The 27,967-nt window shown below is 35.1% G+C and overlaps 1 protein-coding gene across 6 annotated transcripts in view; it reads right to left on the bottom strand.

Moving 5' to 3' along the window:
- The window catches only part of ARAP2 (ArfGAP with RhoGAP domain, ankyrin repeat and PH domain 2), a 205,172-nt gene that overhangs the window by 85,203 nt on the left and 92,002 nt on the right, over window positions 1-27,967 (bottom strand). For all 6 annotated transcript variants that reach the window (XM_035293912.3, XM_035293913.3, XM_078367402.1 and 3 more), the window contains 8 exons: window positions 26,197-26,282; window positions 25,182-25,364; window positions 24,064-24,238; window positions 23,457-23,591; window positions 14,643-14,787; window positions 12,163-12,265; window positions 11,303-11,501; window positions 11,052-11,115 (listed from right to left, as the gene is read on the bottom strand). In XM_035293912.3, coding sequence (XP_035149803.3) covers window positions 11,052-11,115; window positions 11,303-11,501; window positions 12,163-12,265; window positions 14,643-14,787; window positions 23,457-23,591; window positions 24,064-24,238; window positions 25,182-25,364; window positions 26,197-26,282 — 1,090 coding nt within the window. The remainder of the gene's footprint in view (window positions 1-11,051; window positions 11,116-11,302; window positions 11,502-12,162; window positions 12,266-14,642; window positions 14,788-23,456; window positions 23,592-24,063; window positions 24,239-25,181; window positions 25,365-26,196; window positions 26,283-27,967) is intronic.

Genomic DNA, 27,967 nt, shown 5'->3' with positions numbered 1-27,967 from the left:
TTAATTGCTTTTTGGTTAGCAAAAAATACTCTAATGTTACTGTCTTAAATTTACAGAAACTTATTTTATGGCCTATCATTTAGTTAATCTTTGTGAATGTTCCATATGCACTTGGAAAATAACGCGTATCCCACGGTTGTTAGTGTTATAAATACATATATACATATACACAAACATGCACATATTGATTAGCTCAAGTAGTTCTGAGTCTTCTATAGACAGTTTACTGACTTGCTGTCTTCTTGTCCCATCAGTTAGTAATAGCCAAAAGCTGAAATATCTATCCATAATCATGGGCTTATTTATTGCTACTTTTGTTGTTACTTTTTAATTTCTGTAATCTGAAGCTCAGTTTTCAGGTACATACATACTTAAGAATGGTATGGCTTTTTGATAAATTGCCACATTAATCGCTGGAAAACGTCTCTTGTTTTCCCTGATAACATTCCTTGTCCTGGAATCCATTTGGATATTAACATGGTTGCTCCAGCTTTCCCATATATGATTTACATGGTATAGCTTTCTCTTTCTACTGTTAACAAATTTGTCTTTATATTTAAAGTGTGTTTCCTATAGCAGGTATATGCTGTGTCTTTTTAAAAATCTATTCCGGCAATCTCTGTCTTTTGACTACAGCTTTAGACCACTAACTTCCATGTAAGTAAGTAAGCCTATTCTCCTGTCATTTGTTTTCTATTGCCCATCTCTTTCTTTGTTTGATATCTTTTGAGTTATTTTTTCTGAATCTATTTCACCTCTGCTACTGGCTTAATAGCTATGCCTCAATCTATTTTTTAGTGGTTGCTCCAGAGTTTTAACATGTATTTTCAGAACCTACTTTTAGAGACTATTATACTAGTTTATACATAATAGTCTTAAAATGTGTTTAAATTTTTCCCTTCTTGGCAATTACAATGTATCCTAACTCCATATGTGTTACTGAGTGTGCTACATGTGCTTTCCTGTGTTCCTATTTCTTCCTTATAGATCCAGGTTTACAACAGGTATTATTTTCTTTCAACTAGGAAAACTTTATTAGTTTCTCGTGGCATACATCTGGATTCTCTCACATTAGTTCAGTCAAGATATACTTTATTTTGCTCTCAATTCTGATAGATATTTTTGCTAAATAGGGAATTTAAGTTGACAACTGCTCTGTGTGTGTGTGTGTGTGTGTGTGTGTGTGTGTGGTTTCACCGCAAGCACTTTATAGATTACAATGTCCTTCGGCTTGCACTGTTTCTGATTAAATATCCTCATCTTTGTCCCTGATATTGAATGTATTTTTATCCTCTAGTACTTTATTTTTTTCTCACACTGGTTTTCAGGAATTTTGTACTGCTGAAGTTATGTCAATCTTAGCGGATGTATATATTTATATTTTTCATCTAATTCAGAAAATAGGTACGTTTCTTCAAAGATTTTTTTTTTCTGTTTCCATCTTTCCTTTATCTCATTTTGGGATTTTAACCACATTTACATGAAATTGCTTGACATAGTCTTGTAAGACACTGAGGTTCTGCTGATTTTACTTAGTCTCTTTTCCACCATGCTTACGTTTTGATAGTTTCTATTGTCATGCCTTCAAGTTCAATGATTTCTATTCTTTATAATCTACTCTGACATTAAGCCCATCTAGTGAAATCTCCTTTTCAGATATATTTTTCAGCCTTAAAAGCTACATTACATATTTTAAAAATTATATATTTTTTCTCATTATGCTTATATTTTCCTTTAGATCTTTGAATATATTTATAATATTTAAAACTACATTTTAAAATCTTTGCTAATTCCATTAGCTTTCTCATTTCTGGATCTGTGCCCATAAGCTGATTTATGTTTTTTTCACATTACTAGTAATTTTAAGGATCGCCTGAACATCACGAATGTTAACGTGTTGAGTGTCAGGACTGAGTTGTCTTCTTTAGAGAGATTATTGATGACTGTTTTCACATCATTTGCCTGTTTGACTCAAGACAGCTAAATTACTTGCAGAGCAGCAGATCCTTTGGAAATCTGTTTTTAAGCATACTAAGATAAAAATAGAGCAACCTTTACTCTAAGCCTGATCTGATGTAACTTTTATACTATGTTATTTTTCTTGGGTCTGTACTAAATACCCAAAGTGTTTAATGAGGTCTAATTTGCCTGGATGGAAGTTAATCAAATCCCTATGTTGTCTAAGCTGTGGGAAGTTTTAACCCTTAGTACTCCAGAAATTTTCTCTGTAGCCTCATGGAGTTTCACCCTACAAATATACAGATAATATTGAGCAAAAGATACAAAGGAACATGTATGAAGATTTCTGAAACTCTTTATGTATCTCCCTCTGCTCTGTACTCTCCAAGGCAAATTCTAGCTACTGCAGACTCTCTGAATTCCTAGCCCAATACTGTCACATTCCGCCTGGGTTTCTCCCTTCTCAGTAACATGGGTTGAGATTGTCTGCAGATAGAAAAGAAAGTCAGAGTGATTTTAAGGTTTACTTCATTTCTTTTCTGCTTTTCTCTGTAACCATAGTCCTGAAATGCTTATTGTTCCAAGGTCTGAAAATAGCTGTTTCATATGTATTATCCAGTTTTACAGTTGTTTAAGGTAGAAAGGCATGTTCCATGCAAGTTATTCTTCCTTGGTCAGAAAGAGGATTCTGGCACAATTTATTTAGTCATTATTCCCATAAATCATCTTCATTTTGGTTTTGAGGAATGGAAAATACTTTTGCATGCCTTCAAATAAGAAACTGGAGCACAGAGAAAGTATTTTAGTTAGAAACAAGCAAATACCAATTATTAAGAAAATATTCAGATGCAGAAACTGTGTCACAAGAATAATGCAGTAGGACATATTATTTTAGCTTGTTTCTTTTGAAGCCAACAGTTCAGTGAACAGACTTAAGAAATGGATACTCCAAGAAAGGCAAGGCTTCCAGTTTTTCAATCTCTTCTCTACACAATCACCACCTGTAGGTGAAATGTGAGAGACAGTCCTGTTACCAGTCTGCTCAAGCCTTTAATGGTGTTCCACTGACTACAGAATCAATCAAAAGCCTCACTTTCAACAAATTACAAATAGATATATGTTAAAAAATGTATCTAATATCCTTGTAAAGAACCTTCAATCCTTTCCAGAATAAGGCAAAGTTATGAATTAAATTCAATTTAAAATACTAATAGAGTATCAATCTATCTTTCCAGGACCATCATCTCATGCGTCCTCCTCAAGCACTCAAGGCTAAAGGCCAAGCTATACTGAAGTTGTTTCTAGCCCATCCTATTTCTCTGAACCTATTATTTCCATCTCTTAGAATGCCATAGTGTCTCAGGTCCCCTTCATTATTTCCTACTGAAATCCTTCATCGAATTATAGGCTAAACATACTTTTCTTTAAAAAAAAAAAAAAACAAATACACACACACACACACACACACACACACACACATATCTTGGAGAAATCTGCTCATTCTTTCATCCACTTTTTCTCCATCATATCATACTTATTTCTTCATAAGCTTATCTCCTGGTACACAGAGGTAATTTGAACTAAATGAAACAAAATTTCTGAAGCAAATAATATATGCTTTAAAATCTAGCTTTTGTTAATAGCCATACATTCCCTTTATTATAATTTTCCTTAACATAAAATCATTTAATGTTGGCTTGAAGAGTCCCTTTCTTTTTTTAAAACCTGTGGGGGTGGTGAGAGAAGAGAATCTCTTGTTTGCCTCGGTAATAGTGACATTAAGCCATCTCTAAGAATTAAATCATCACGAAGTTACAAAAGCAGTCAAGCTTATATTGTGGGCAATAGGCTACTGTTTAATTTGCAATTACATGCACAATTTAGAAACTGCTTTAAGATAATTCAGCCTCCAGAGTATTGCTAACATATTAGTTGCTATAAAACACACTCAAGGGGGGAAGAAAAGATCATATGGAATAAGGTGATAGGAAATAAGGAATATTAAACTTAGGATGTTAATCTCCCAAACTGAGAAAAGTAATCTGTTACATAATTGTGAAACATTGATAAAGTGTTTATTCCCAAGTGTTAGCTTCTTTACGTGAAGAATTTGCAATTAAAACTGAAATGCAGTCAGGCTTGGGAGCCATGAAGTGCATTGTGCTTTACTATATGTCAGCCAAGGAATCTAAAACAAAAAAACACACCCGTCTTTTCTGTTTCTGATAACACAGTTTACTTATTCACACTGTGTTTATTATAACCAACAACCTTTCAGCAAAAGCATAATGATAAGTGTCTCTGGCAATGGGCATGCAGCTATGGAATGTGAAAGTGGTAAACACAGTAACTTATATCTTTTAAAAATACGTGAAGATGATTTGGGTTAAAGTGCAAAAATAGTTCTCAGATTTTAAGAAAAACGTAATTTTTTTGAACATTTCAGTCAAAGTTAAGATGCAATTTCCTACTGTCCAGGAAAATGCCTTCTGCTTTCCTGATCTAGAATACTCACTAACAAGAGATATTGACAACAATTTTTTTTTTTTCACAAACAGTACTAAAGCCTAAAAGAAAAGCACAGAATCTAAGTCCCAATAACAGCATCAAATACCATGCCAGAAACCGTTAAGTGTAATCAAGAAAGCTTTATTTTCCAAAATAATTTTTGAAGTATACAAAGAATACACATTCAAAAGACACCATCTGGAACACCTTCTGTTTAGAGCTTTTTAGAGCAAAAATGCTCTGTGTGTAAAAAATATTATTGCAATATTTTTCTGTTTAAAGACACTCATGCTATGCATATAGAGAAAATGACCATGAAGATTAAAATATTAAACTAAATAGTGACTATATACTGGGGATAATTATCAATTTATGAACATTTCCAAGTCAGGGGGTTCTTTCTCCTCCTTGCCTTTAAGAAACATTGATGTATTTTAGCATTTTAATCAAAGGTACATAAAAAGAGGAAAAAAATATGTGAAATTAATTCATTAAATTTAGGTATAATTTATATTTCTGGCTCAAGCTGTTACTAGCAAAAATTAAAGGTTCAAGCTTATAGCTGGTGAGTTTCTCTCTCTTTCAGTTATTCACACTACCTCTGTAGGCCATCAATATAAATAATTGGAAATTATTTTATTTCTAAAAGCCACAATTTTATCTGTCACTGACAAGTCTAACAATCTACTTTTGCTGACCGTCATTATTTCCCAAAGGGCTAACAGATCAAAAGGGAGATGAAAACAAGGGTGATACAATGAAATTTTCTCATTTTGGCAGGATACTGATACAGCTTTTCGACAATCACAGCTATCATTAACTAGCTAGGTTTGAGTACTGGGAGAGAAGTGCCTATTTTCTATCTTGGCAAATGATATTATCATTCATAGCATCACCCAGGCCAGAAGCTAAGGGGTCATCACTCTTATCTCCCAGTTCACAAAGCAATTGAAAATTGACTGGTATCTCTCTCAACATCCCACTACCACATGAAGAATACTATCAACATCCAAAAACACCCACCAATTCTTCTTTTCTTACTATTTCAGTTGAGGGACCTTGCTCTCTTGCTTGTACTCTCTCTTAGACCTTCAATCTCTCCCGTTTCATGTTTCTTTTCCATCAAAATTTAAACTTGCACAACTTTAAGCCATCCAAAAACAAACTGCAAATATATGCCCTTTCTGGGTCAAATCCCTTACCTAGTTAATCCTATGAACCTCCAGACATCTTTGAAAAGTGACCTCACCACCTATCTCGATTCACTCAGTTCCTGTTCTTAATCTGATCCAGTACCTGCCTGTTCACTTCTGCTCTCCCCTAAACCACCAGAAGGACTCCAAACCACTTATCTCACTGGGCATGTCCTTGTATCAGCACTTGACATTTTTAACTGATCCTTCCTTTTTAAGACACTCTCTTCCTAAGCTTTCTAACACTTTGTAATCTCTCTTAGTTTTTGGGCTCACTCTCTTGAGTGAACAAGCAGCTACTTCTCCCTGACAAATTCCCCCAACCCCAAAATGATGTACAGTCATCAAAGCTCCAGCACAGTACTTCTTCTTTTCTCTTTTCATAGAATCAGCCTAAGTAACTTCATCTTCTTCCTTCTTTACACTAGTAACTCCAAAATCTGTATCTCCAACCTGTTAATCTTTCCATGAGTATCTTATAAAAATAATTTTTTCCCATCAATTTCTTCTCAGATGTCTTATAAGAATCTCATGCTCAACATGTCTTAAATTCATTATCTCCCAGGCTCTCTCCCAAACCTGTTCCTTTTCCCACTATTCCCTATATGTGTAGTCACAGACTATACACACATATGTGTATATGTGCATGAAAATAAGTAGATAAATAAATACAAGACCCTATTTTGCAGCTTACAGGGTGCTGTGCCTGTCATGTATGTATTGTCTTTGTTCTGTCAGAGTTCATAACCTCATGTTCTCATTATCTGCTGGGAAGATTCTATACTCCTATGGACACTGTTGACCTCCCTTCTCTCTACTCCATTTTTAATTAGGTAGGAATTATATGGATATGTTGCTTTCTAATAATTTTATTAAAATGTTCTCTAATAAACATTTTTATTTTCAAAAAAATGCTTAAATTTTGAAGTCTAGTAACTTATAGTGTCTATCCAGACTGCTAGTACATTTGTTGACTTAAATCCTGAGAAAGATCTCTACAAAGATACCGGTAAATACTGAACATTTTTTTTTAATATTTAATTTACAAATTAACTTCACTTTAATGAATTATTCTCTTCAATGTCATATAAGCACGAGAAAACTGTTTAGGTGTATAAAATGGGGCTTGGCGGTAACCGCCCCTTTGTCATCACTGTATCATTGTTATTATCAGATGATTATTGATTTGGAGGAAAAAGAAAAAGCAACTAAACCAAAGACAAAAGCATGTGATAATATAGTTGTTTTTGAATGGTGGATATGGTACATTAGCTATGCAAAGAGATTTAAGGAAAACAACTTGGTTATATTTACCCTCAAATTTCTCCAACTCCTATTGTTACTCTTCACTTTCATAAAAATACTTCCAATGCAACTTGTTAGTAACACATGTAGAAAAATCTTTCAATTACCAAAAAATGTTATTAAGTGTCTGTGACCATTACTTTGGAATTCCATTAGTTTTCTACCTATCCATGAATGCAAAAAATAATATTACAATGGATTTCATCTCCTGATTTCTGGAGTCCAAGACCAAAATCAAAACACACAAAATACCAAAATATCTGGTGTTCTGGCTTTCATATATTGTATTCATGAGGGCGTGGACGGCATGCAGTAAGCACTAAATAGAATTTTATCAAACTGAATCATTTTAATCCATGTTTGCTCCATTTTAATTAAAACCTATATACCGCTCATCAAATCCTTCATAGATTAAACAAAAGGGCACAAAAATATCTTAGCTATAATAATCTGAAAAATGAAAAGGATGAACACATGTGTTAAGCTGATGCTTCTCTATCTGTTTAAGACCATAGCTCTGAGAGGTCAGACAACATGTCTATATTGTTTACCTTTTATATTTTCCTGCCATGGAATTAGCAGTCAGTGGGCATATATTAACAACAGTAAAACTGTATTTATGCTAGGACTTTAATGACAAATTTTATCTATATGTAATAATTCCTCATTATTTCTGGACATATAATTAACAATATTCCCACAGTACAGTGAAATCATCATCTGGTACCAAAAATAAGAATCTAAAGTATCATTAACCATAATATTCAAAGAAATAAGTAAAAATGCAAAGTCCTAATTATACCTAGAAGTTAAAAAACACAATGTGACATAAATATCTAATCAGCAATATGCTTGCTGTATGAAGCTCTTGATGTTATCCCATGAGGCTGAAGGAAAGGCAGGTTCATGTAACCACTGAAAGTCATTATCCTTGTCACAGCAATAAAAATAGCCAAATGAAGAATTATACTTAGCTATATTTTTATATTGTAGTTGACCTTTGAACAACGTAAGATTGAACTGCACAGATCCCTTCACACACAGATTTTTCTTTTGCCTCTGTCACCCCCAAGACAGTATGATCAACCCTTCCTCCTCCTCAGCCTACACATACAAAGACAATGCAGATGAAGACCTTGATGATGATCTACTTCCACTTAATGAATAGTAAATATGTTTTCTCTTACGATTTTAATAGTATTTTCGTTACTTACTTTGTTGTAAGAACACAGTATATAATACATATAATGTACAAAATACGTGCTAAGTGATTACTTATGTTATCAATAAGGCTTCTGGTCATCAGCAGGCTATTATTGGTTAAATTTTGGAGGATTCAACATAATGGAATACTAGGCAGTCATAAAAAGTATGAGATTATGTCCTTTGCAGGGACATGGATAGAGCTGAAGGCCATTATCCTTAGCAAACTAACACAGGAGCAAAAAAGCAAATTCTGCATGTTCTCATAAGTGGGAAGTAAATGATGAGAACACATGTACACATAGAGGAGAACAAGACTCATGGGGCCATTAAGAAGGTGGAGACTGGTAGGACAGAGAGAATGAGGGAAAATAAGCTAATGGGTACTAGGCTTAATACCTGGGTGATGAAATAACCTGTACAACCAACCCCAATGACCCAAGTTTACCTATGTAACAAACCTGCACACATACCCCTGAACTTAAAATAAAAGTTAAAAAGAAGTTTCACGTAGATTTTTTGAGTGTATGGGTGTCAGTGCCTCTAACCCCTGCATTTTTAAAAGGTTAACTGTATTTACATATGTGTGTGTGTGTACGTATGTTGTGCAAATAATCTTGCACTATTATAGAGCAAACCATACTGAACCAGTGTAATTCAGAGCATGTTTAAGTAAATTACAAGAAGCCAAGGAAACCAAATCAATTTGTTGAAGAAAAGCAGTTTCAAGATTTCCCAAAGAACTCAGAATAGAACTACCATTCGATCCAGCAATCCCACTACTTCATTCTATCCAAATGAAAAGAAATGGTTCCACCAAAAAGACACGTGAACACATATGTTTATCACAGCACTATTCATAATAGTAAAGACATGGAATCAACTCAGGTGCCCCTTAGTGGCTGACTGGATGAGGAAAATGTGGTCATATATACTATGAAATACTACACAGCCATAAATAAACAATAAGTCATGTCCTTTGCAGCAACACGAACACAGCTGAAGGCCCTTATCCTAAGTGAATTAACACAGAAACAGAAAATCAAATACTGCATGTACTCCCTTATAAGTGGGAGCTAAACAATGTGTATAAATAGAAATAGAGATGGAAATAAGACACTGAGGACTCCAAAAGTAGGGAAAGAAGGGGCAAGGGCTGAAAACTACCCATTGGGTACTATGTTCGCTACTTGAGTAATGAGCTCAATAGAAGCCCAAACCCTAGCACTGCACGACATAACCCTGTAACAAACCTGCACATATATAGGCATGAACCCCTTGAATCTAAAATTAAAAGTAAAAGAAAATGTCTTCCTAATTGTTCTGATATGTCCCTGGTTGCTCCTTCCCAGGATTCTTTGCATATCATTTGCCTTTACTAGACCTTTACACACTGGGGAACCTCGGGCTAGGTCCTCAACTCTCCTTTCTATCTACACTCTCTACTAGGTAAACCTGTCCAGTTCCTAAGGCAAAAGAGCATCAATACAGTGATGACTCCCAAATGTATATCTCCAGATATAACCTCTTCAATTAATTCCAGACTTGTATATACAACCGCCTACTCATCAGCTCCACTTTGCCACCAAAGAGACATCTCTGAGTTACCATTCCCAAAACCAAATTCTGGATCTACTGTCCTAAACTTACTAACATCCTACCTCTATTCTCCAAGTATTTGTTCTCTCAAAACACAGCACCATAATTCAGTAACTGATCAGGTCAAAAATTCTGGATCATCCTTCACTCTTACAGTAATCCGATCCATCAATAGATCCTAACACCTCTACCTTCACGATATATTCAACCACTCCTATTCTCAGGGAAGCCACTACTTGCCTGGCCTTTGCAGCATCATCCTAGCGACAACCGCTTTCACTTTTGTCCCACAGAAGCTTATTCATCTGGAGTCAGAGTAATCATGTAAAAACATAAATCAGACTATTCCACCTCCCAGCTCTCAAACTGAACAGCTTCTCATCATATTCCCATTTCATTTCAAATCTTCACACATCATGACCAATAAGGCCCTATATGATCAGTATGTGGGTATCTCTGAAATCATTTCTTCCCACTTTCTCTTTCATTCAAATATTCCCAGCCACCACAGCTTCCTTGCAGAATTTGGACATGCCAAGTAAAACACACTCTTAGGGTCTTCAGTATCCTCAACGCTACACCTGAAATACTCTATCTGGATTACCGCAAAATTTACTGTTTCACTTTATGAAGATCTTTCATCCAAGATGTCTTCTCTTAGCTAGTAAACACAGATACTATTCCATCAGACTATTTTTATACTGCTTATTTTTCTGTGTAAAAATTTAACATTGATAGACAGAAAAGCATATAATTTTGTCTGCTAACACTGTTTTCCCTAATAATGTATATGTTGCATGATGGTAAGGACTTTGTTTATTCATCATCATATCTTTAATAGTTCCTGATTAACTATTTAATACATTTAATAGTTCCTGATGCACAGCAGCTGCTTAATAAATAGTTACTGTAAAACTAAATTCGAGATCAAGTTTTAGTTATACATGACCACATGTAGAGATAATTCAGAATATACTTTATAACAAAGATATATTTATAATTACCAAACTGCTTTAGAAATCTTACATGTAAATGTCACAGAGAAATCTAGGTCTATAGAAAACTACAATAATTAATCACAATATGGTTATCATAAATAATATAAAAATATGTAAATTTCATTGGTATACTCTTTCTAAAGAAAGCATATTCCATATATATATTCAGAAAATGCTCAACAGGTTTTAAGATATTGTTTTCTCCCTCAAGAAAATAACAACAACAAAAAAAAAATCATTCCCCAGAGTTGTCAAGATAAAGAATAAAAAGCAAAAAGGCACTTACCTCCCTTTTTCTACCAAGAGTAAGACATCCAGTTTTTCCCCATTTTGAACCATTGTGCTGATTGCTGAAGGGAGAAAGAAAAGAGTAAATTTATTTTTTAAAACACTATACTAAATACCTATGAAGCCACAAATATTAATACTACTTAGTCATAAGTTTAAGAGTGAACTATCAAAATTTTACTAAAGGCTACCATTACTGTATGCAATAACAAAATGTGTTCCAAAGATAAGGGAAGGGAAAATTCTTACTTAGCTCTTGCAGTCTTCTTAAGTGCATTCTATCTTCCTGAGCTTCTTGCATTTGAAGGCAAAAATGCAAACTGGATTTGTCCATAGCAAACCAGCCTTTTCTCCACTGATCCAGGGCATGGCAGTCTTTGTAGAAGAGTTGACCAATCAAATCATAGTCAGCTTCTGTCAAGTTTTCAGCAAATAAGGGAACAAAATGCTGTTAAAACAAATACAAAAAAGTAATAAAGACAGTGAAAATAGGAAATCCTTTCCTATCTACAGATATGAGAGAAGGCAGACAAATTTTCTTAATTTTTTCTATTTTAAAGATTCAAACATAACATAAAATTCGAAACAATTAAACTTGCTATCAGTCTTAAAACCAAACAACTATAATGCATTTTCAAATGGCAGCATCTGAAACCACTTTCCTTGCTATATATAGAGTTGAAACGACAAGACATTCTCTTAATTGATTTGTGGAACTTTTCAAAATGTCAACCTTCAGTGTTTTTCTCCATTTACATATTTTACTGAATCTGTTCCTTTCTCCTTTGTGTACACCTTGAATAAAACATCTACCTATAAAAAGAAATACACAGAAATGACTTTACAATATTGAGAATATTCTAACCACCAAAAACATGGCCTTAATTTGAAGAATGATTCTCCAAGTCTTACTTTAATTTCTTCACTGCTTAAGGCTTCTGGAAGGTAGCACTTTACCTCTTTTGACTACTATCTTTGAAAACCTAATAAAGTATGAACTTTATTTCTATAATCTTATATAAAACATTTGTGGACCCCTGAAGCTCAAACACAGACTACTGGTTCAGAATCTTCTCTGGATTTAGAGCAAGAATATAAAATTTAAATACCTTGGCTATTGCCTCTGTCCATTTCCTTTGAGCTTGACATGTTTCAGCTCCAAATAAAAACACACGTTCTGAAGGTAAGTAGATCTCAAAGATAAAGATGGGCCTACAACATGCACGAATAAAAAGATACTATAATAAAAAGATACTACCAGTTATGTTTGGCTCTTAAGAAAACAAATAACACACAGGTCAAGTTTTTAATTAAATTCCTTTTAAAATGAAATAATGCTGTGAAATCAACCTATCAGATTGTTCTGTTAATGGCTTGCATTTTCTTCAAATGAGGTAAATGGAACACAGTGGATCTGACAAAAGAAACATTTTGTATACTCACTTGATCATTCTATTGTATGACTTCGTTTATGCCTGGACACTCACCAGTTGACTGATGTAGCAAAGGGCTCTCATCAGTTTCCTCTTCCCTCTCTGACCACTGCTTCTTGATTTACCCTGCCCAGCACTGGAACATTGTACAAATAGTTTTTAACTCTCTTCCTAACTTCAAATGGTCTCTGTCACACAGCAGGTTCCATGCAGAACACAAACACATCAAGCATAACACTCTCTAACAGTCTTCCTAAGAAAAACAAAATTTCCTTTCATCATCTCAGCTTACCCCCAAATTTCTTATCCTTACTATAGATAAAATTAGAGGAACATCCCATGCTCTGAATTCTTTCCTGAGTTCCTCACTCACAACTCCAATTATTCTTAGAACACACTGGGTATGTGTGCTACTGTTACCTAAAAATCTCAAAATACCCCATGCCAAAGTCATCTTCCTTTTTCCCCTTTTTAGTCTCAAGCCTGTTGTTTTCCCTTTCATGTTCTAATTATAAGCATCACAATCAACCTCATCAACAAGCTCAAAACTCTGGAACGTAACTTCTTCTTCCGCTTAACAACAACTCTTCGTCTAGTCAGTCTGTTAATATTATCAGCTCACTCTCTTCCTCTAGTTAAACTCTCAACAATTACAGTCTCTCCTCCTCCAGTCTCCTCCTCACCACTTCTTCCAGCTCTCTTACTAAAAATACAAGTCTGCATAACTCTTCAGTGCCTACATTTGCGTTCATGCTCTCCAAAGTGCTATTTGAGGCAATTCAGCAAGAATTTTATGTCAAAATTTTTTAACCTCATCTCATTGTAGACACTTTCTCTTTGTATATTCACTTGTATCAGTAATATTTTGTCAAAAACATTTTATTTTTAACATATTGACATAAACTAGTATTAATTCTTTTGAGTTATATTTCATTTACTAGTTGGTAACTTAATATACAGAATCCACTTATTTTAACATTCCATAAGTCATATTACATAGAATAGTCATTTAGAGTAAAGGCACCATTAAGATTAGAACAAAAACAAGTCAACTAATAATCAGGATTGTTCACATCAAAACTCAAATCAGATTTACTAGGAAAAAAGTCATCTCAACTAGTCATTATATAATAAAGGTAATATGTTCAATGTAGTTTTATATAAATAACAGCTTTGCAAATCTCTTCCCTTTCTCATATAAAAATCTTATTTAAAATCTATGCTCCTACAAAACTGATTTTTTTCAGATTTTAATATCAATATTTTTCATTAATTACATCAAAAAACATGATTAAGACATTTTCACACCAAAGATCTTAGGTGGCCCGCTTTTAAAATCCTCATGCAGATTTATTTAAACTATAATATATGTGAGCCAAATATATTACATAAGTAATGCTTAATCTATTCATTGTGACTTTTTTCTGACCATTAAAATAACAAATAGATCTTTAGGAAATTTAGAATTTTAATATGCTATTAAATATTCTGTTTATTTTAATGTGAACAGATAATTATAGCAGATTCTCCTTTATTACCTGTTTTAATTATCATACTAAATGAATAAATAAATATTACCACTGGTCCACTATTTTAAATAATAAGTAACAAAAATTAAATGACTACAATGGTCATAAATGACATACTATAAATTTATATAAGATTTGGCCAGGCGTAGTGGCTCAAGCCTGTAATCCCAGCACTTTGGGAGGTCAAGGAGGGTGGATCACTTGAGGTCAGGAGTTCGAGACCAGCCTGGCCAACATGGTGCATGTGCCTGTAATCCCAACTACTTGGGAGGCTGAGGCAGGAGAATCACTCGAAGCCAGGAAGTGGAAATTGCAGTGAGCTGAGATCACGCTACTACACTACCGTCTGGGTGACAGAGAGAGACGCCATATTAAGAAAAAAAAAAATTTACATCAGATTTGATTTGAACACTCTAGTACTTCATATTGTCTATTATAAATACTTTAGTTTTCCTACTTTACAGTGAATTCCCAAAAGAAATTTCAGAAGGTACGAGATAAGTAGTCTTCAAAAAACCATCAAACCCTTCTATTAGAAGCAAATAAACAAAATAACAAAACTCTCATTACCTGGTATATTTATCTGAAAATACCTTTTACCTCCTAATTGTGTAATGATAGACCTACCCTGTATTTAAATAGAAGTCCTCTTTGTGTATAGCCAGGCAGATAACTTCATTGATACTAATGGTGCCATTAGGTGTGGTAGACTTATCATTTTCATAGTAACTCAAGAAGCCTCCTTCCAAAACACACCATTTTTTATTTGTATCTAAGAATTTAAAACAAAACAAATAACAAATTGAGCTAATCACAAATCTAATTTTAAAAACAAATACATATATGCCTTTAAATAATGACTGGGTCTAAATAATAAAATTATGAATTTCCTATTATTATATGTATATGTTATTGCTGTGTGGGATATAAAGCTGTCACATTTTCTGCTCTCAAAAGAATTTATACTCTAGTAGCAAGGAATGTATAAAACAGAAGTGACTGTGACATTGATGACCAGAGAAGGCAGAGCCATAAAGAGGTTGCTGAGAAACAACTCTGAAGCTGCAAAGAATCAAATGTATGTACAGAGTAGCAAAAGAAAAAAAAATGTAGGATGAAAAATGACACTGCAGCTTATGGAAGGTATAAAAATGAAGGTAGGGTCGGAATCTGCAGGGCCATTAATGCTTGTTCAGAGGATTTCAAATTCATCTTATACTGAAGTCAGCAAACTACCACCTGCAGGCTAAATCAGATCACCTAAAATACAGATTAGATCTACAGACATCAAGACTAATAAGGTCTATATACTACATATAATAAAGTCTATAGATAATTTCTAAAGCTGGATTACTATTCTGTGGTTATTTTAGAGAATTATTTATAAATCCCTTCTTTTTAAGGAATACTTTTGAAGTACCAGAGGTAAAGAGGTATCATGTCTACAATTTACTTTTAAGTGTGCATATAAAGAATGAGATAGAGAGAAAGAAATAAATACCCATATATACATACATACATGATACCTATGTATGTGTATTATACATGTGCATATCTATATGCATACATAGAATAAAAATAAAGTAAATGTAAAAATGTTAATTGATAAATCTTGGTAAAAGGTTTATCCATTAAACCTTGGTAAATTCCATATGGGAATTATTTGCACAATTCTTGGAACATTTCTGTAAGTCTCAAATTATTAGTAAATAATTCAAAAGTTTAAGAATAAATTCAACTACTTTCTAATTTTTCCTTTATAATATCATTAGAATCTTAGGTAGGTTTGGGGGTGAGATGAAAGAAGACAAGACAATATATTTGGCTTCAGAAAACAATCACGAGGAGCAACAATCAAAAGGGTGATGTCTAGAGAGCTATAGGACCACAGTATTCTGAAAACAAATTACCAAATGAGAGGTCCAATCATAACTGCAAAAGCAAATAGCATAAACAAATCCTATGGGCACTGGAAAAGAAAGTTATCAGAGACCAAAGCAATTTCTTGTGAAGGGTGATATATTATTCCAGGGTCTTCAAATCCTGAGTCACAGGGCATGTCCTGTGAAAAGCCACAATTTTTAAATGAACATTCATCACAAATTTCTAAAAGGTAAGAAAAGCAAAGTCAAAATACTAATCAAAGAAAGTTCGGAAGTAATTTCAAAACAATGCACTCAGACAACTAGAATAATCTTCATAAGAGAATAAAGAAAAAAATGCACAATTATTCAGTACATAGACAATCAATGGCACAGATTAAGAGTTCCAACCCTGTTTCCAGGCAGCTTGCAATCCAGGGAAAGGGGAGATGTGTTCAATATGATAACCATCAGGTTGTCTCTTAAGTGGATTAGAAGCATTCAAGGAGGTATGCTGTAGTGGGGAGATCCGGTAAGCACCCAGGCAGGAGCAAAAGGCCTCCGCCTATTTCCATATAAATAATGAAGAAGAAAGTAATTAGAAATATAACCGTAGTAGTTCTTAGTTATTCATAGGTGATCTTAATTCTTTTACTAATGCCTCTCAGGTCAGAAGTGTGAATCTGGGGTGACACTGTGAAATGAATCACACTAAGCCAAGATACTGTAAGCCCTCTGTCACGCCTGCATAAGGGCTGCTGGAGGGCGCCTAGGCTGTGTGGCAGTGCCAGCGTTGTGAAAGTGCCCGCTGTTTAGCCAGCTAGGAAAGGAGATGTCCAAAATGGCCGAGACATCTCCTTCCTAAGTTTGGAGAAAACTGCTTCTCCAAGCTCTTGTGGTAAGGCCTGTGGCTATCAGGTAAACCCACAGACATCCAGAGGCTTAACTGTCTCTATGTGATGCTGTGCTTCAGTGGTCATGTTCCATGTCTACTCTCATGTTCTGCTTCTGCATCTGATTCCTTTTGTCTTAGCAAAAATAATCAGTAACAGTAATATAAATCTTAATGTTTTTGTTTTCTTGGTAAGTATGGTAAAAGTGCTGATGCATTATGCTCTTTACCCTACTTTGTGTGCCAGAAATTCCTGAGCCCCTACCTGAATGACACGTGATGTACTTGACCCTATCACTGCTATGCCCTATCCGCCCTGCCCCCCCCATCTTCCACGCCCTACCTACCCTGCCCCCAGATTTGCAACTCAATAAAAGTGAGAGCGTCCCGGCCTTAGGGGCCACTGCTGGTCTCTGCAATTTGGGTAGCATTGGACCCCTGGGTCTAAACTCACTTTTCTCTATCTCTGTGTCTTGTGCCTTTTATTTCTACAATTTCTCATCTCTGCACCAGCTGGGAGGGGCTCACAGAACCCTGTAGGGCTGGACCCTTCATACTGTATGAAGCCACCCTTCATACTGAAATGACAAAAAAATAAACTACAAAGAAAAAAGTTTCTGTAAAATAATCCTTTATGAGTTAGGAGGCATGTTTCTAAAGTAGCAAAAAAACTGCATTCAGAGCTACAATCTTTCCATAATATTAGGAAAGAACAGTATGAGGAAAGTCACAGAAAGGTGAAACTGAAGAAACCCCATTTGGCCAGAGAATCAGATTATACATGAAGTTGGGAAATGGGAAACAAGACTGCAGGTTCATGGCAGAGGCCAGACCCCAAGAGTCTCACTTGACAGGTGTTCAGAAATTTGTGCCTCTCTCACTTAGACAAGTGGGACCCATTTGAAGGTCTTAAACAAATAGTGCCAAACGAATTAAGCATAACATAAATGTGACTGCAGAATCACATTATGTAAATTCTAATGGGAAACAAATGACAGATCTCTTTAAAAGGGTAGGTAGAGACTCATTTTAAGTTAGAATTACAAGCTTGAGGAGAATTAGTCCTGTGGCATTCTCATTTATATAGCCATTTCTTAGCGTTATTTTTGTAAGTAAAATGGGCCAGCAATCAGACAAGACAGGTGCACGTGTCATCTTTGAGGATTTATAACAACAAAGCTGTGATTGAAAATCATGATATTTTCATTGATATGGGAAGAAATAGAAAGATTAAGCTATATGATGTTGGTTTGCTTGGGCCAATTTAGGTATTCATTCCTAAATTTGACTTTGAGAAATGTTGGTACCCTCCATGAAAACCTCTCTGCTGCACAAGTCACTTTAATTGTTAAAGGAAGATGTCTACCAAGATAAAATTGAGGTCACAGAATAAGTGACTCTCAGGCCTCAGCTGTTCCATAGACAGGAGCTTGTGTGTAAGATGTCAGTAAAGTTAGTGGACTGGCAAGAAGGGTTATTCATTCTTCCCATTCAAACTTCATGTTGAGATCAGTGAAGAAAAACATTATTTCGCGATTTACCCAGGCACAGGTAAAGAACTCCCCAGAGACGACCCACTGAAATGCTACTATGGAATAAAACACATGATATAGTTGGATACCTTGGTTGTCAGCTACAGCCTATAAGACAACATACTTAAAAGCTGACTGGAAGCCAGGGGCAACTGTGTTTAAACATAAGCCTTTCACTGCTCCTCCTCCTCATCATCATCACATTTACGTGCCATGTACTGTCCTACACATTTTATATGCTTTAACTCATTGAATCCTCAGGACAACCCAATTTTGTCAGTTATATCATGCACCTTACCTGTACCCTTTTCACAGGCATATAACAGTTCATCGACATTCCTGAGGTCACACTAAGTACTGGCATCAGTCCTGGGGATGAAACCCCATGCAGTTGCATTCCAAAAGTTGCTGTTTTAACCTAACAGGAAGGAGGGTTTTGGAAGCTGCCCTCTTAATGCTGGCACATAGTAACTCACTATATCTGTTATATGCTTGAACTACCTACATTCATCTCAAAAATGTACTAGGGTAAAGAAGTCATACCTTCTAATACAGATGTGTACAGCATGTCTGAGGTAGTGAAGGTAAAACTTTTTTTTTTTGAACTATGAATTTGTTTCCTGATGAAGAATTTCCTAAATTGATAATATTCTGCATCCACTAAAAATCGTAATATACGTTAGTAATCCTTTTTATTTAAAACACATGTGTTTTAGCCTTGAAAAAACATGTTTAATCTATACAATCTAAGCTTTCACAGAATAAAAGGTCTTCAAAATTCCTCAATGTTAATCTACAAACTTAAATATAAACAGACAGAAATAGAATTTCTAGTAATCCAAATCAGCCACTGGCTTTTTAAAAATCGAATATTGTGTAAACAAATCAAGGTAAGATATCAAGGGAAAAAATATGGTTGAGGTGGGAAAAAAGAAAACAAAACCAGGATGCTATTAATCAGCTCTGTACTTAGGTTCAACAAGAGCAATCCATCTTTCTTTTCATGAACATTAAATTGAAAAGAAAAAAAAAGAAAAATACAGATCAGTCTTCATAACCAGAGGGTAGAAAAACTTCAAATGGTGAAAGCCTGAACTGACAACGTGAAGCCTCTGTAACTCTGAAGGACTGCATGCATTTCACTCCCATATTTTTGTCTTTGTTTTTAATCATTTTGCTCTGTGGCTGTCCTGACAAGTACTGATGGAGTGGTGACATCCAGGTGCTTGCTTTCAGAGGCAAAGGTGACAACCACACTTTAATCTCTAAATCTTTCCAAATAATTCATTTTTTTCATAAATCTGATGTTCAATAGAAACAGCAGTATTGCACAATCTTCAAAAGGGAAAAAGAAACAAATTCAGAAGTTTTTCTGGATAGTTCAACTTTCCCTATTCATTTGTAAGTAGGGTCTTTCTGCCCTAAATATGCTTTGTACCAGCAATTATATCTTTTTATCCACAGATCAAAATCAAAATACTGACAAGTGAGTCACCCATTTACACTAGTAGTAACTTGCCTAAAAAAATGATCATTCATTCCACAAATATTTATCATGTGCTACCATGTGCTGACACTGTTTAAGGTATCAAAAATTTGATAATCCTTGACGAGCTAGAAAACACTGATGCCTCATTGAGCTTTCACTTCAGGGGTAAAGAGAAACAAATAAATGGAAAGAGGATCATCTCCATGTGATCAGTGGTAGGGCAGATATACACGGCACCCTATGAAAGAGAAAGGCTGGCAGTGGGCTCACACATTAGTAGGGTGCCAGAAAGGCCTCGCAAACTAGGGGGGACTGAATTGATTCCCAAATAAGGAGAAACCAGACTGGGGGAAGTGCCCTCTTTGCAGATAAAATAGCAGTTGCAAACGGTCCAGAAGTGGCAGAAAAGAACTCGGCATGTTCCAGACATAAGGAGGAAACCAGTGCAGCCAGGCAGGTAACCAGGGAGAGGGCCATGTGACCATGGAGAGGAATGACAGGAGATTAAGGGAAGGAGATACAAGAAGGTCTTTTAGGTCGCAATAAAGAATAGGGTTATATTGTGGAATAAGAAGCCACTAAATGTACTTGAGCAATGGAATTACATGATGTGTTTTCCTGTTTGCTTGTTGTTGTTGTTTTCCTTTAGAAGAAATGGTCTTCCTATGTAGCCCAAGCTGTGTTCAAGCAATCTCCCCATCTCTGCCTCCCTACTACCTGGGTGATTTCCACTTTTAAAGATAACTGGCCAGGCACAGTGGCTCAAAGTTGTAATTCTAGCACACTGGGAGGCTGAGACAGATGTATTACTTGAAGTGAGGAGTTCGAGATCAGCCTGGCCAACATGGTGAAACCTCATCTCTACTAAAAATGCAAAAGTTAGCTGGGTGTGGTGGCAGGTGCCTGTAATCCCAGCTACTCAGGAGGCTGAGGCAGGAGAATCACTTGAACCCAGGAGGTAAAGGTTGCAGTGAGCCAAGACTGTGCCACTGCACTCCAGCATGAGTAATGGAGCAAGACTCCATCTGAAGGAAGGAAGGAAGCAAGGGAGGGAGGAAAGGAGGGAGGGAAAGAGAGGAAGGAAAGAAAAATAAAGAAAGAAGATAAGCCTCTTTTTTGGAGGCAGTTGTGAAAGCAGGCTAGAAAGACAGACAATTAAGGAAGACACTGTAACGTAGGCAGGACATGACGATGACCGTGGCTGGGAGGAGGTCAGTGCAGATGAAAAACAGCCAACTGCTTCAAGATCTATTTTGAGTTTAAAATGATAGAACTTGCTGGTATATTGGATGGAAGATATTAAGACAATCAAATAATACCCTGCCAGATTATTTTCACTAAAATCATTGCTGTTACACTATATAGACAAAAATACAAAAGCTCACTTTCACTTTACCTAAAAAGCAATGTTTTAAAAATGGAAAAATACCCCTAGTTAAAATACATATACAGATAAAGCCTTTCTTTAAATTAAATTTTAACCAAAAATTCATAGTTAATACATAAAAGGAATCTTTTAGTTACAATTTTTTTATTACATCAATGCAGTACTCAAGTCAATTTTAAAATCAATCTGTTTCAAGATAATATTAAAGAAGGCTGTTAAGTTTATAAACAGTATAACCAAAATTATATTAAAAAAAGCTTATTTTTAACCTGCAGAATGCTTACAATATATTGAAAAGCCTTCGGAAGAAAATCTTGTGTTTCAATCCCCATTTGATGTTTATAAAAGTTACGTGGTTTGAAGAGTGAGTCTGTGATATTCGAGTATTTAGAAGAAACATTCTAGTAAACTTATTTTAAGTATCTTAATTATTTTGATAATTATGTACTCAATTCACAGACTGTCCAAGAACAGTCTGTGAATTGAGTACATAATTATCAAAATAATTTTTATCTTCTGATTACTTATCTTTTGACTACTTAGGGTTAATACTGACAGTAGGAATAGAAGACAAAAAAAAAACACTGAGTAAAATCTGACATTTATTATTGGATAGGCTGAGTAAAAGATAACAAAAACCAATTGTCAAAAGAATCAAAAACATCTAATTCAAAGGATAAAAACGCTCTCCCATTCTACTGTCATCTGGCTGTCACCATATTTTGACCAAGGTCAAAGTGCCACTGTAACAACGATAACACAAATCAGGTGCAAAGTTCTGCTTCATGCTGAGCTTCACTGTCCATGTGAAAATCGACATAACATCACTGATTTTGTAGACTTTCATAAGGATTACAATTCATGTATGAAAAGTACCTAAAGCCATGCCTTACACATAGTACATGCTCACTACAGGACAGCTATTTGTTCCAGGAAAATCTAATAATGCATAGTTAATCCCAATATAATTCTACTTTGGAATATTATATTTATATAATATACATATTATATATAAATAATATACATATATTTGGAAATAAAGCTTTTATATTGAAATAAGAACTTCAAATGCTCATATATGAGGATTAACACTCTACAGTGAGTTTGTCATCCTATTGTTCTTTTGATTGAATAATATAGCTGAATTATATGATCTAGTGAATTAATGCTGGGCTCCTAAGCCCACCATCAATTGGCATGTACAGCTTAATCTCTCCCTTCACACCCTTTGTCCCAGTAAGGCAGATCACATTGTATTTTCCTGCCTATATTTCTCAGATGTGTTCAAATGTATATACATGAACATAAGGACTGTGTCTTAATCACTTTTAAATTGAATCACAATGCCTAACACCAGCCTGTTACAAGGAGCTGGAAAGATAAATGAATAAATACCCCATTGTCACTCTGCTCAGATAATTCCCCCAAACCTAGAGTATGTTGTTAAATCAGATTCCCGTCATTTTTTTTTTTTTTTTTTTTTTTGAGACCGAGTTTCACTCTTGTTACCCAGGCTGGAGTGCAATGGCACCATCTCGGCTCACCACAACCTCTGCCTCCTGGGATCAGGCAATTCTCCTGCCTCAGCCTCCCAAGTAGCTAGGATTACAGGAACATGCCACCATGCCCAGCTAATTTTTTGTATTTTTAGTAGAGACGGGGTTTCACCATGCTGACCAGGATGGTCTCGATCTCTTGACCTTGTGCCTCGTGATCCACCCGCCTTGGCCTCCCAAAGTGCTGGGATTACAGGCGTGAGCCACCGCGCCCGGCCTCCCGTCATTTTTTTAAACCAAGCTTAGGTTTCATTTTTTTAAATACATACACACATATACTTCCCATCAGAAAAAAACTGAACTATTTGATACCACTTACTACTCTAATTGAATATGCACTAAAAACTTGTCACGTCTTCCCATGTGTTCACATTTATCTATATTATCTTACCAGTAGGGGTGTCTATCCCTAAGGAAAGGGGCTGAGTTAAACTTTTTTTTTTTTTCAGAATAACCCTTTTAAACCTGTAACAGAATTGGTTAGCCTTAAGGTAGACATCAGTGAATTCTGTTGAGAATTCACTCAGCATTCCAACTGAGTGTAAGTCCCTGCTACAGTTCATGAAATAATATCTGTGCCTAGAAGTGTTTATAAATCCTCAAAAATCTCTCTACTGGGAGATCAAATCTAACATCTTAAAAAAATCAAAATTTAAACCTAATTGTTTTGATAATGGAATAAAGTTTTTGTCAGAGCATATCTAAAAGGAACAGAAAAGATACCTTCAAGCAGTTTTTTCTCTGAAGAGAGTTTAGAAGCAGCAGAAGCGGCTTGATACAAAAAGTCACAAAGGAATGTGGACTGGGAAGACTCCTGACTTAATACACCCTCGGAATGAATATCATGTTGAGGGAAATCTAGAAAAATCAAAAAAATAAGACACATGAAATCTAAAATGTAAACATTTTCCTTTTGTTTATGAATATATACATAAGTTTTGCACTAGAAGAAAAACTACTTCAAATTTATCAAAGAATAATTACAGAGAGATTTTTATTTTACTTTGCATAAAATTTGCAAACAAATAAGCACTTAAGTCATGTTTATTATTCATATATGAAAATCAGATTTACTGTTGGTGGAATTGATTATGTGGGATTAGCTATTTTAATCTTCCATTTATAAGATTAAGGGAATATAAAAGATTCATTTCCTAAACTTTTATTGAAATCATACAAAAAATAGTCTTAGGCATCTTCCATATTTTTGGTAATTACATTTTTCTTCATTCTGATGGTTTCTCTTATTTGAGAAATAACTGGATTTATGTTTCAGTCCTTTTACAGATATATCAGAAGAGACCAGGCTAATGAAGAGACACTGACAAACCTGAAAATTTGTTATGGTAGAGAAATTCCATTTGTAGACTTTGCCCCGCCTTCTTGGCTAGCAGATAGGGGGTGCTATGGACAGGGTCTCCAGTGGCACACATGACATCTGCTCCACTGAACAGCAAAGCCATTGTTTCTAGAACATCCGGTTTTACTACAGCTGCACACAGAGCCTGGTCATTAAGAGAAAATATACATTTTAAGGAAAGAAAATAAGATTCTAGTTATTAAAATGAGTAAAAGTCTGACAATTCATGTATGGGATAAAGTCTGCATTCCTTTTTTCCTAAGGCGACTAATAGTAATTATGCCATGAATTAGGTAATAGGCACAAAAGGCCCAGTTTATGTGAATTTAAATTACAACCCAAGACCTCCAGGTCTCAATTCCTTGTTTGGTTGCTATGATGTTCCTTCTAAACCAAATCCACCATGCTTGCTTTGGAAGACATTTTTATGCTTATATACTATGATGATGGCTGATACTCAAAGAATCAAAATATTTCAATATAATAATAAAGTACCCATTAAGTGGTTTTTCAAATGAATGTTAATATATTTTTCCAATCTAATCAGCAGCTGCAGAATATTTAAATTATTAAGTGCTATGGGAAATTGAAAGATGAGTGCAAAGCAAATTCAGGATCTTTCCCTCAGGGACCAAGTGGAGGAAGAACAGCGAGAGAGAGGCAGTAAAAAAATATTATTGACTTATGCTATACATCATCTTTGTGCACACAATAGGAACTGCTAGAATCTTTTTTTCTTTTGCATTGAAATAATAAGCTGCCTTGCCATCGCTTCTCATCCTTTCTTCCCACATTATATCAGTCCTAAGACTTCACTCTGCTGGATCCCTATGTGCTTCCAAATCCTCAGATTGTGGCACCCTGAGTTAGCAGGAACTTTGGTTATGGAGGAAGAATTTATGCTCTTTGGACAATAAATCCTTAAGTGAAACAAGGGGGAAACAATTGAAATAATCTCACGAAAGGAAACAAAATAAAATTAATAATTTTGTCACATGGTATAAGATTTTTTATTTTTTCTCAAGAATCTTGGCACATGATTAAAAAGGCATTAAAATGCATGTCTGTTGTTATGTTTAACTGAATACCTTATTTAATTCTTCTTTGGTGAGAGATGCCAAAAGTGTTTTTCTGAATTTTCCTTCTTTATATTTCTGAGTAATAAAGTTTTTTCTCTTTTCTACTGGTGAGTCCATATGTAATTCTTCATCCTTTTGAAGATTACCAGCCCAAAAGTCATTTGCTCTTTTGTTTCCAATGACAATAAAAAGCTGAATTGTCAAAAAATATCAAAATATATCAATTCATAAAATGTATTTGAATCTGTAGGAAACTGAATTATTACAAGTTAAAGCATAACTTAGTATGAAATACAGAAAAACACATGAAAAACTCAACTCTTCCAGAAAAAGGCAGTATGAAAGTAGATACTATTATCAGTTTTTAATACAGCCTAGCCACTCTAAATAATGGAAAGAAATTAGCTTGGGAAGAACTGCAAACAGCAGTAATTGTAGCAAAAGTATTTTCATTCTTTGACACTCATACCGAGACAGATTCACTTTAAATGGCTGAGTAGGTGGGCTAATGCTGCCTAAAGCACTCAGTGGTGCAACAGGAGCTGAAAATGGAGACAGGACACCGCAAAGTAGCCTCGGTCACAGTTAATGACAGAGTATGGCCAAAGTAAAGAACATTAAATTTTTCCAAATGTTTTCATTCATGCTCCTATTATTTTACTCATGCTGGGTTTAAATGCACAGACACACACACACACACACACACACACACACACACACAGAGAGAGAAACACAGAGTTCTAGCATTAAAAAATAAACAAAAGAAAGCTGACAAGCCTTTCTACGTACGTATTACTATTAAGACTCTTTTATACTTTTATTTTTTTAAAAATGATCTCATTTAATAAGCATTCTCAAAGAGTTACTACTATCCAAAGGCTATAAGCCATTTTCATAATGTGGTGAGGAGTTTATCAAAGAACCCTGAGAAAAATTCCTGCCACCTGACCCCGCAGCATACCTCCTCCCAGTCTCTGCAAACTGAAGCCCTATCGCAACCCCATCCTGGTTAAATAGGACTCACCTCAATGAGTTCATTGCTCCAAATGCTAGCATCCATTTTTAGACTTCTGACCTTGGAATCTTTTGGTCCCAAAGATCTATGCTGCCCTAGAGTCAGAATAAAATTGCATTTCTATTTTAATTTGTATATACATTTACCTTTTTTGACAAAAAGTGTATATGTCTGTGTATGATTTTGCGTATCTTCTCAACTGAAAACACGCCAATACCTGCTTTCCTGGATGACAAGATGACAAGAGCACTAACAGTAGTGGTGGGAATTAGAAACCACAGCTGACTACAATGAAAACAGCAACAACCATCATCATCATCTGCACTGATTAAAAAAAAAAAACTACACTTAAAAAATATACATATGTGCATGTATGTGCATATGTACAAACATCTGTGTAAATATTTCTGCATTTGGTAATCAGCTAGAAATAGTAGGCCACTGAAAACCTTTTGTAAGGCTTGTTAAAACCCCATGAATAAAAATACAGATATTTCTTTACTGTTACAAAAACTTGACTATTGTGAAACTAGTTACATGTCTAATAAGCGCGTGCTTAAAAATCTGACATGAATACTTTATTCAACAAGTATGTCTGGAAGAGAATAAGAGCCCAGAATTCTATTACTGTCAATTCAATTATGCTGTGTAAATCATCATTCAGTCATCACTGAGCAACCAGGCTATTTCAGATGATTTATAAACTGAGAAGGAAACAAAGTAAACAGGCCACTGTCCTTGATCATAAGGATTCTCTGCCTAATGAGCAGTGAAAGTTCATTCCTTTCCCTACAATAGGTAATAGGTTCTTTTTTTTTTTTAAACGTAGAAACTACTCAAAGCACAAAGCCCTAAATTCCCATGGAAGAAAGAAATCTGCAAAGGTTTGCATTTACAAAGACTACCTATACAGGCAATACAGTATCCAGACAGAAAAAACTTACAAGCCTGTAAGAAGAGATGAAAGGGACTGCTGGAGTAACCTAGGCATGACAGAATCTGAGTTGAGACAGCAGGAGAACAAAATGGAGCAGGCAGACTGAGAGATGCTGATAAGAAAAAATGAATGAGACGTGGTGGGTTTGAAGGAAAGAGGAAGGGTCAAGGTGTCTTAGATTTTAGGCTTTGAATGCAGCGCAGACACTATTGCTTCTGACCAAGATTGAGAATATATGAAAATGTGCCGTTTTATGAAATGGGCTGAGGGAAACAAGGATGGCTCCATTTTTGACATGTTACATTTGAGGTGTATTTGGCAAATCTAAGTAGAGATTCTGGTAGGCATATAATCATAAGAGTTTGGTGTCCAACAGTGTGAGAATCATCTGCTTAAAAATGAGGGTGGAATTAAAGTGATAAATAACATCAGTCAGGAGCAATGCAGTAAAAGAGAAGGGAGAATGTAATCCAAGGGAACACATGTATTTCAAAAGCATGAAAAGTAACCAGGAAAAAAAAGGCTGGTAATAAAAACAAACAAAGAGAATGGTATCTTGGAAGCTGAGTGAGGATGGATGTCATGAGACAAGGTGTCGAGAGTCTCAAATAAGAGACAAAAATAAAGATAGTGACTACACAGAAATTAAGAGGTAAAATACATTGGTAAATGTGGTGAAAAGATTTTTGTTGCAGTTGAGAGAAAAGGGCTGATTAGAGAATGCAGAAGAAAACTTAGGAAGTTAAAGGAATGAAGAAAACCTATGCAGACTACAACTCTTACTAACATCTTGTCTATGAAAGAAAATGGGACAGAGGATGACACAGAGGAGGAAATAGATAG

This window comes from Callithrix jacchus, chromosome 3 (assembly GCF_049354715.1).
Source record: "Callithrix jacchus isolate 240 chromosome 3, calJac240_pri, whole genome shotgun sequence".
NCBI classification, from domain to species: Eukaryota; Metazoa; Chordata; class Mammalia; order Primates; family Cebidae; genus Callithrix; species Callithrix jacchus.
Note: the sequence above shows the minus strand (reverse complement) of the source record. Positions and strands in the feature narration are given on the sequence as shown.